Consider the following 10,535-nt stretch of genomic DNA (forward strand, 5'->3'; position numbering starts at 1 on the left):
AGAGAGAAGAAACAAACAAGCAGAAAAGTGCAGCCAAACAACAAATCCCTGCCTTCAATGTGGCTTCTGTGTCCCCGCCTTACTGGGGACCAGCCAGCCCCAGGCCAGCTCCAACCGCTGAAGCACATAACACTATCCCTGGCTGGGGGATAGAGCACATGAAGCCAGCCTAGCCTCTTTAACTAAGACAGCAGGGGCTTCATTAGAGGCATTTTAAAAATAAATGAAGGCCTGGCACCTATAATCCTAGCACTCTGGGAGGCCAAGGTGGGAGGATCCCTTGAACTTAGGAATTTGAAACCAGCCAGCATGAGCCAGAGCAAACCCTCTAAAAACAGCAGGGCATTGTGGCGGGCGCCTATAGTCCCAGCTACTTGGGAGGCTGAGGCAAGAGGAGGATCACTTGAACCCAGGAGTCTGAAGTTACTGTGAGCTGTGACACAATGGCACTCTACCAAAGGCGACAAAATGAGACTTTGTCTCAAAAATAAAAACAAATGATAGGAGGCTGGGCAGAGTTGCTCACACCTGAAATCCCAGCAGTTTCAGAGGCCAAGGCAGAGGGATTATTTGAGCCTATGAGTTCCAGACCAACCTAGGCAACATCTCTACAATGAGACCTCATCTCTACCCAAAAAAAGGTAGCTGGTGGTATGCACCTGTGGTCCAGCTCCTTGGAAGGCTGAGGCAGGAGGATTGCTTGAGCCCAGGAGTTTGAGGCTGCAGTGAGCTCTGATGGGGCCATTGCACTCTAACCTGGGCAATAGCTGTGTCTCCAAAAATAAGCGGTAGGGTCGGGAGGAAGAAATCTCGCTTCTTTTGTAATGGCAAATGTGATTACAGGAGCTGTCTTCTCAGCTGACAAAATGGCACTTTCCTGGGTTTTCTTTGCAAGGGAGCTGGGTGGGCAAGAACCCAGCATTCAAATCAAGGTATCGTCTGAGCCCCGTTTGCTTTGCTGGGTTTGTGGCTGTTAGTTTCTCCCCACCAATCACCACCAGCCATTTTCCAAAGTTATCATTACTACTGTTTTTTTTTTTTTTAAGGCATTGCTCATTTTAGAAAGCTGTCTGTCAAAAATGCTTAAAATAAAAGCAGACTTGGCACTTGAAGGAATAAGTACCATTTATCTTGAAAGTCACTTGGGTGAGAATTTCTCAGCGAGGTTGAGCATGTGAACTGTTGATGTACTTGTAAGAATGCCAGTGCAGGTGTCTATGGTCTGTGGCCTTTGGAGAGTGGGCCTTTTTAAGTTATTTATTTATTCAACAAACATGTTCTGAGCACCTGCTGTAGGCCAGGTGCTCTCCTGGGCCTTGAGGGAACCAGGTGGACATGGTCACTACCCCACAGAGCCAGTCGTATTCTAGCGGGCTTCACCAGCCACTAGACAAGCCTCAGAAGTCCCCTGGAAGAGAGAGCAGGTCAAGGCACTAGGGCAGGGTGGAAGAAAAAGGCGAGCAACAGGGCCAGTGGCCTTGCTGGAGAGAGCTTTGCCCACCTTCGTCACTCTGTCTTCTCACTGGCTTCAGGAAATGTGTGTTGTTACAGTTAAGCCAGGGGCTTGCCTGTCTGTGGAGCCTGTGTCTTCACACTTTGTGGCACAGCCTCTCTGGCTGCAGGTGTGGACTAGTTTCTGAACCATGCAATTCCCCATGTGGGGCTAGACCAGCTCCTCTGGTCTCCACCTCACTTGATTGCTCCTCTGCCACTTAAGTCTGTTAGTGGACTTGGACGCTGACAGGTCTGCACAGGCCACACCATGTTCATTCTTGTTCTCAGAGCTAATGATGATAGCTGAAGTTTTTTTGTTTTGTTTTTTAACCACAACATTTGTAATGTCAAGAATCCCTAATGAGGACAATCAAATAAACCATTAGTTTGAACACAGCTATCAAATTAGGTCTAATCTATTAATCTGCTGATTGATGGTAGGCATTAGCAAGTCATGGTGTCGTCAAATCTAGGAACAACCAGGGATCTTAGACCAGCCCTTTTGTTTTTGAGAAGGGATATTGAGATACTGGATCAGGGTTAGGGGATGGTGCAAGGGCTTTGGCCCTATGCTCTGTCCAGCTGGTCACCTGATGCTTCCAGTGGACCTCAAACCGTCTTCCCCTTGGCCTTGCTGATAAAGCTCTGCTGTGGAGTCAGATTATGGGTGTGGGAAGACCACAGCCTTCCCACAACTGGTTAGCGGGCCTCACTTGGCTGGCAGCACTTCTCAGCTCATTGCAGCAACCATGAGCCCAAGGGGGAGAGCTCAGAAACCCCAGATTCCTGATCATAAAGGCTGTGTGATGAGACAGAATAAGAATTAAAGGAAACAGGCTGATCACACAGTCAGGGAAACTGTTCCAGTATGAAGACGAAGTGGGACACGGACAGTGGGACACGGACAGTGGGACACGGACAGTGGGTGACGCTCCTTTGCCTTCTGCTGTGTAGCAAAGAGGATTGTGAGCCCTCAGGGATCAGCCCCCATGGCCTCTAGCCACTGTCTCTCCCAGTGCTTCTGCCTGTCCGGGTTTTCAGTTGCTGGAACATTCCACACTCCACTTGCCTCCAGGCCTGTGTCCTTTCTGCTGCCATCATTCCTCCTCCGCCCTCGGTGCTTCCAGCTCCACTGACTGATGTTCCTACCTGAGATTTCGTTTTAGATGTCCTTTCCTCCACAAGACATTCAAAACCAGATCCAGTTTCGGATGAAAGGTGCATTTGCCCTGCGTGTTTTCTTAGCGCTGCTCTGGATGCACTGACTGCAGCCACTGTCCTTCGTTCTCAGGTGACAGACCACGCCACCACTGCCCTGCTCCACTACCAGCTGCCCCAGATGCCAGACGTCGTGGTCAGGTCTTTCATGGTAAGTCAGTCTCCTCTTTATAACTTGGCTCCCTTCCATTGAAAACAGGCAGCCCAAAAAGTAGCTGTTGTGTCTCCAGATTTGAGGGCCTTCCAGTGGGAGATGCAATGCCGGTTTAAAACTGAGATTTTCTTGAAACTGGGAAGGAATCTGGAGAAATCACTTCCAGCGTAATTAACTGGTGTTTTCTATCATTGCTGAGCACGTGGTGGTTTCAGAAGTGATCTTCCAAAATAGTTTCCGACCCTGATTTAGTCAACAGATACTTCACTGAGCCCCGAATCTGTGCCAGGCCCTTGCTTGGCACCAAGCACATAACAGTGAATAAGACAAATCTTGCCATTCCCCAAGACTTCTCATCCTCAGACTTCAGAGTTGGAGCTCAAGATGGGAGCGGCCCCAGAACAGTTGTCCCAGGGATATGCTGGAGCCGGCTCCTGCCATTTCTTAATAAATGTTCAGAATTATGCATGCTGGTCGTTTAGCCATAGTGGTTTGAGCTCAAACCAGGGGGGAGTACACGCTGCAAGTCAGGACCTCTCCCCACCTGGAGCCAACGTGGCCACTCGTTAGCCTATACAGAGCTAACAAGGCGAATGTGGCCCTGACAGATGCAGCCAGCTGCTTCAGCACCATACCACATGGCCTCATGCTTTCACATAAGCAGTCTCCATCCTTCACTGCTGCTAAAACTCCCTTTTAGTTTCACGCTAGAAAGGCCGCCAGTTAGAGACTTACTCAAAACACTTGCCTGTTAGCAGGTCCAAATTGGTGTTGACAGCCCGATGGGGCTAGAGGGGGGCATACTCATCCAGTTCATTCTGTCACGTGGGCATCAGCAGTTAAGCTTTGTAGAGAGCTTGTAGATTGTTTCTTGAAGACACAGACCTGCTCATTGATTGCCATCCTGGTGTTGGGAGGTTGAACAAAGCAAAAGCATGTGTTTGGCTAAGCTGTCCATGGAGTGACTCTTCCATGTGTTGAGAGAATAATTCAGTGTTGATAGCTGTCAACAAGATCTTCCACTCTGAATAGATATAATGACTTGCTTTTTAACCCAACACATTGTAATGCCCAGTCTCCCTTTGGTAACTGCTTTGGAATTTGGGGAAGATTTGAATTTTCTCAGCCGCGAAGAATAAAGAATTTGACCAAAGGATCCGTTGACCTCCTCGTGTTTAGTGCCAAAACCCTAAACACTTAGCCTCCGGAAGGGGGCAGTGTTGCTGGGCCACACTCTGCCACGGTAAAGGCAGCCGTGGTGAAGATAGAAGGTTTCGTACCAATAAACTTGGCTGACCTCTTCAAATAACAGTTTTCTCTTCTCAGTGTGATTCAGAAGGACATTAAATAACTAGATTCATGCGCCCCTTTCCCAGTGAGAACTCTTTTGCCTGTTGATGGATCTGGGGGGTGGGGGGTTGTTGCTGTTATTGCTAACTAGTGAATCTCCTTGAGTTGGAGAATTGAGTTATGTGAGTCTCATCCTTATGTATGAGGCCTGAGAAAATTGCACTCTGAACTATTCAAGTGTGCTATTTGTTGCTTATTATGTTATTTGGTGGCACTAGGGCTGTCCCCATATGGCCCCAGGTGTGTTGGGCCATACCATGATAGTGAGTGATGACCTCTAAAATCAGATTAGCTGGAAGGCATGTCGCCCTCCATGGAGAATTCTAAAATCGCCGTCTCTTCCAAATCTGAGCCACGTCCATGGCCACTTCTTGATAGTGAAGGAGGAGAAAATGATCAACACTAACATTCAGAAGGCACAGGACTCGGAAAGTGAACATGGTTCCACCCATCCCCCGGCCTCCAGTCTCTGCGAGTTCCCTGGGACTCCTCAGGGGGCCTCTCCCGCTTTTGAGAGTAGGAATTTCTATTTTTAAATAACTCCCTCAGTTGGGAGGGATGATGGAGCATCAGAACTGAGAGTCAGCAGTGAGACTCTGCACACATATCCCTCTGAAAGCACAGGGCATCTTTTGGGGTCAAAGCCAACTTAAGTTCTTTACAGTTGGGGTTATTAGGCTTGATGGGAAGGATGACTTTGGAAGTACCTGGTTCCTGTTCTTTCATTTCTCTCCTCACTTCTCTTTTTAGACTTGGTTAAGAAGTTACATAAAGCTGTTCCAGGCCCCGTGCCAGCGCTGCGGGAAGTTTCTGCAAGATGGCCTTCCCCCCACGTGGCGGGACTTCCGAACCCTTGAAGCCTTCCATGACACCTGCCGGCAGTAGCCCCACCCCTGGTTCCAGCCCCATCCCTGGCCCCAGCCCCAGCCTCAGCCCCATTCCCTGCCCCAGACCGGCCCCACCCAGAGGCATCACAGAACGAAGGATACTGATGGCTGACAACATTCCTCACTGCCCAAGTATCAGTACAGCCACTCTCTCCTTTCACACAACAGTGTGTGCTAAGGCCAAGCCTGTTGAAGAGCAGACTCCATTTCTGTGTTCGATGGGACCGAAGGCTAGACCCCTTTCTAGCACCTGCTGTGAGGAGGTCGCACAGCATGTTTCTCGTCCGTGTGGGTTGGCAGTACTGGCCAGCTGCCCCCAGCTCTGTGTGTGGAGTCACTTCCATGAGCTGTTACTGGAATGGGCCCCTGTGTTTATACATGCCTTCATGTGGGATTTGTTTTCTCTTTTTTTGTAACTTATTTTTATAAGCAATAAACCTTTTATATCAGGATGGGGCTTTGTCTCCCATTTCTTACAGCACTTTTGACATTCAGTTCTTGGCCTTGTGAGTGCATCTGAGCCTTTTGAAGAAAAACGTGGTGACACCCGTGTTTACCACGGCTCTTTTTGAGGATGCTCTTCCCTATGTCTTGCTTTCAGAGGAGCGGCCAATGCCGCACATACTCCATTTCAAAGACATTCTGCTGGCTTGAAAAATGGATTGTTCTTTTTGAGGAAAAGAGCACACAGAAGTTTCTTTTCACCAAACTAGCAGCACACAGCACGCCACAGGGAAGGGGCTGCCTAGCTGCTGGCTAGACACATGAGCAGGACCCACAGCCTGTTGGCTTATCTGTCCCATGTTTTATCCTGAATGTTAACTGGGAATCAGCTCTAGCCCAGTCTGCCAAGTTTGTTCCATGGCTCACACCAGATGTTAAAGCTATACCCTGTTCCTGTGAGGATCACTGACCTAGTGGAGACCTTGAGAAAGGTGGGGGTATTGCCCAGAGCTCTCCCAGCCCAGGCTTCGCTAGAACCAAATTCTCTTCACAACAAACACTATTAGGAGAGATGCTGCCTTCTGAGATATCCAAAAGAACTAGGGGGTTCCAACCTGGGTTCTGGTACCCAGACCATTCCTCCTCCCCTCCCCATGCTGAAGGACCCAGAGGATAGACCCAGAAAACTGATCTCTGAGGACCACGGGACTCCTTCAGGTGTGGTCCTCAGACCAACAGAGTCACTTATAGAAATACAGATCCTCAGGCCCAGCCCAGGCCGACTGAATCAGATACCCAGGGGGACTCACACCCAAGGACCTCTGCCCTAGGAGAGATGGCCCCTCCTCAGACCTACCCCAGGCCTACCAAATCAGATACCCAAGGGAGCTCATGCCCGAGGGCCTCTGCCTTAGGAGAGATGGCCCCTCCTCAGGCCCACCTCAGGCTGACCGAATCAGATACCCAAGGGGGCTCATGCCCGAGGGCCTCTGCCTTAGGAGAGATGGCCCCTCCTCAGGCCCACCTCAGGCTGACCGAATCAGATACCCAAGGGGGCTCATGCCCGAGGGCCTCTGCCCTAGGAGAGATGGCTCCTCCTCAGACCTACCCCAGGCTGACCGAATCAGATACACAAGGGGGCTCATGCCCGAGGGCCTCCGCCCTAGGAGACATGGCCCCTGTCTCAATGCCCACTTGGGGCAGTGTAGGGGACAGCATGGTTTAGCTTGGGATGTGCCTTTATGGAGCACATCAATGGATCAGATTGGATGTTGCAGTTAGCCAGATTCAAAATGCCAAAGCTCATAAAATGCACCACTATATTATGAACCACTAAGAGAAACACACTGCCAATTAAACCCAGACCCCAGCGATAACCCTGTGTGACGTGTAAATCAGTCGCACCAGCCTTTCATTGGTTTCAAATTTCTTTGATCTGTTCCAAAGGGGTGGCACTTTCTCATGCCTTACATCTCACTATGACCTGTGCCAGGCGACCCCTTGGCACGACTCCCAGGACAGACCGCACTGCTCCCCCTCCCATGTGCTTGCCCTCCTTTCTTGCTGCTTTGCAAGAACATATGGAATTGAGGATCTCAGGTGTGATAACATTTTGTCTCAATGTGGCGCATCCTTTTGAAGACATTGACATGGCAAGTAAACTGACCCATGCAGTACTAACCGTGTGCACAGCTCACGTGCAGTGGTGACAGTGTGACCAGCTATGACCAAGCTGGAGCATGTGCAGATAGGGACAAGCATGTCGTGACTGCCAGTTGGCAGGCAGCATCCCGCAGAGATGTTCAAATGTGGAAAAATACCCATCTGAGATCGATGAAGTTCTGGTCGTGGGAAATCTCACTGTGAGGAAGCTGTCTGGATTTTTAACTGTTTGAGTGCTCCTGGTCTGAGGCCATGCCCAGTGGCACCAAAGGTCTGTCTGACTCCTGCCAGTCTCCACCATCAGAAAAGAGAGCAGCTTGGGTCCGGAGCTTCACCCGAGCGCTGTCTCTGCTTGGAATTTCATGGCATTGTTTGTCATCCCTGTGTCATCTTTAGAGGTACCTTCTATTTGGGGCAAATGATGCCTGTTTCCCATTTACAGGAGTGATATAAAACATTGATTTAAAAAGTATTCAGGTGAAAAAGTGTGACTGTTACAGAAAACCATTAAATGAGTAATAGCCCAGGAAGAGCATGGCTCTGGCCAAAAGTGTGAGGGTGGGCAGGTACGGGGCGGGGCTGGGGGGGACGCCCTGCCTTCTGCCACCAGTGGTGGGAGCCTGGAGAAGTCAGTTCCTCTGTAGAGCCCCCGTCCTCTGCTACGACATGCCAGGCGCATAACCCAGCAGGGTACAGGGGAAGGGGCTGGGTGTGGGGACCCCATGATGCCTGCTGTTCTGTGTTTCTATTTTTAACATTCCCTAATTTAAGAGGACGGTAGGAGAGACACAAGGCCTGGCCAGTTAAGCTGTAAAGCTTTTCCATCTCTGATGGTCCCCATCTTCCGTTCTGAGAGGGGAAGGCTGGGAGGGAATATGTTTGAAGTCCAGGAAGGAGAGAGGCTTGTTCACCCAGTACCCATGTGATTGGCGCTTCAGGAGACGAGCATGACAGACACTGACTATGTGTCACCCGCGGAAATAGAATGTGCTGACCCAGAGTTGGCACAATCGAGGGCCAAACTGGATTGGGGTCACTTCCAAGATCATGAGTCAGGCAGAACGCTAGGAGACCTAGTGCTATGAGAACAGTCAGTGGGTCCTGGAACCACTCTTTGGTACCTTTCACTGACAGGGAGGTGTCCCCCATGGGTGCTGCACGGATGGGGTCAGAATGTGACTCAGATGGTCCAAACCTCTAGATGTCAGTGTGACTTAGTGTTCCCACAGCTCAGCACCGACTGCACCAGGTGCTTTATGTCACAGTCTAATTTAATCCCAGGTGAGCATGTGGTGGTCCCTGTTTGAGAGAAGAAGATGTAGCAGAAAGTGTCACACATCAGCCAGCAGAAGGGCTTCATCCTCCTCAGAGGACAGGCCCCCACGCTGCCCAAGCTGCCATGTCAGACCAGCCACATGGCACCTCTGTCTCCTGGATGCTTCCCTTGGCGGTGACTGGCAGGGACACCATGGTCTCGTGCTTTCTGCTGGCTGGGTTACTGTGAATCGCCCAGTAGGGACTGGCAGAATGGAGTGAGGAGGTCTGTGAAAGGTGGTCCAGATTTTTTTTCTGAACTAAATTAGGAAGTGGCCTTTTGGTATCGAGTGATGTTTTTACACTTCACACCACTGACTGCATGAAATGATGATCTTTCGGTGTTAATGTGCAAACTCGCCATTGCATTTAGAGTGTCAGCGTGTGGGCCTGATGCTAAATCGAGAGTCTTTTAAGGTCACCCTAGTTGGGAGAAGTGACGACAGCTTCAGCCACCATGATTCTCAGCAGATCTGGAACCCTGCAAAGCTGCTGGGGGTACCGCAGTTTGGCCATCAGGTCTATGAACAGAGACAGAAAACAACTTGCCCTTCTAGTTAGTCAGTGCGGGGTGCTGAAGATGACGTGGGGGTAGGCCGGTCCTGGGCCCGACAGGAAAGGGTGAGCCAGTTCCATCGCACCTGCCTTGTGAGTTCATGCCGGGCCTTGCGATGTGTGCGTGTTGCAGACAAGCCTAGCAGAATGCCGTGAAGGTGCCTCGCTGAGTAATTAGGCTTCACTCTCCAGGACAAGCAGGCAGGCTCTGTCCCCAGCTCTGCCACTCCTCCCTGTCCCTCCTCCCCACCCAGCTCCTTAAATTAGGGGAAAGGAACCTCAGAAACTCACTCTCAAGTTGAATTTTAAATTGCAGGTTGGCAGCTCCCTGATACTAGTACTTGAAGAGCCCAGCCTTGGAGTTCACAAGCACATCCAGGTAAAGCACCGTCTTGGCAGCTCTGAGATGATTAGTTACTCAGGAACAGCTCCAACCTGTCTCTGTGCTAATTGAGTTTGAAATTTCAGCTGGAGATTGACTGTCCTCGGGGACAGTGTGAGCTGCAGTTTGGCACTAGGGGAACAAGGCAGGTCCTGCTGGCAGCGGGCTTCATCGGCATCATGCTTCTCCCAGGCTTAACAGAGGCAGTGACCTGTCCCTCCAAGAGAGAAGGGGCAGGGGAGTAGGGGGTACCAAGGCAAGGGGGGACAGAGAGAGAACAGGAAGAGGCTGCAAGCTTGAGAGCCAGCCAGACGGCAGCCAGCCTTCGTCAGCACCCACAGCGCTCACACCCTGCACTATGGGTGGATGGACCGTTACCTAATGCATTACTCATCTCAGTCTTGGCTCTCGTCTCAATCATAGGCTCGCTTTCTTAATTACAGAAGGAATCCATATGTTCCTTTTGTAGAAAATGAGGTAATGCGAATAAGCAAAGCAAAGCAAACGACAGCCGCAGTGCCCACCAGTGAGCGCACTCACCTCCCAGACCCTTATATGGACATGCACACTTTTTGCAAAAAATGAGATCATTCAGTACACTGTTTTGAAACCTGCTTTTTTTCACTTAGCAAAGGATAAGCTTCTGCAACACAGAGGCCCAAAAATACAGTGGCATAAAGACTATGGAGTAGACGCTGCTCCTTCACTTAAGAGCTCTGGCGGGAGTGGATGGTTCTGTGCCAGGCAGTCACTCAGAGACCCTGTTCCTCCCATCTTAGGACACAGTCGGGGGAACCCAGACCCAGCCTGGGCCCTGCCCTCAGTCTCTCCTGCATCTCATCAGCAGGAGCGCTGAGCAGTAGGGGCTCCTGGGAAGTGTGGTCTCTGGCTGGGCAGCTGCAGTCTGGCTGAGTCTCTCACTCTGGCCCAGGGGAGAACCTTTCTGATGGATAAGCAGCAGCACCCACCACGTGACTTGTCCCCAACCCCACCTCCCTCAGGAATGTGCATTAGTGCTGCTGTCCCCGGGGGCTGCTTTGTCTGTCCTTCAGTTTTATGCCACAGTGGTGTTCCT

The 10,535-nt window shown here is 50.7% G+C and overlaps 1 protein-coding gene across 1 annotated transcript in view; it reads left to right on the plus strand.

Annotated features, from left to right (window-relative positions):
* LOC100958198 (mediator of RNA polymerase II transcription subunit 27) overlaps positions 1 to 5,549 on the plus strand; it is a 66,758-nt gene extending 61,209 nt beyond the window's left edge. Inside the window, exons 4-5 of the mRNA XM_023516149.1 lie at positions 2,786 to 2,863; positions 4,967 to 5,549. Of these exons, the coding sequence (XP_023371917.1) occupies positions 2,786 to 2,863; positions 4,967 to 5,101 (213 nt within the window). The 3' untranslated portion in view covers positions 5,102 to 5,549. The remainder of the gene's footprint in view (positions 1 to 2,785; positions 2,864 to 4,966) is intronic.
* Positions 5,550 to 10,535: the final 4,986 nt, after the last annotated feature.

The sequence above is a fragment of the Otolemur garnettii genome, unplaced genomic scaffold (assembly GCF_000181295.1).
Source record: "Otolemur garnettii isolate 467f Iridium unplaced genomic scaffold, OtoGar3 scaffold00087, whole genome shotgun sequence".
Lineage (NCBI taxonomy): Eukaryota > Metazoa > Chordata > Mammalia > Primates > Galagidae > Otolemur > Otolemur garnettii.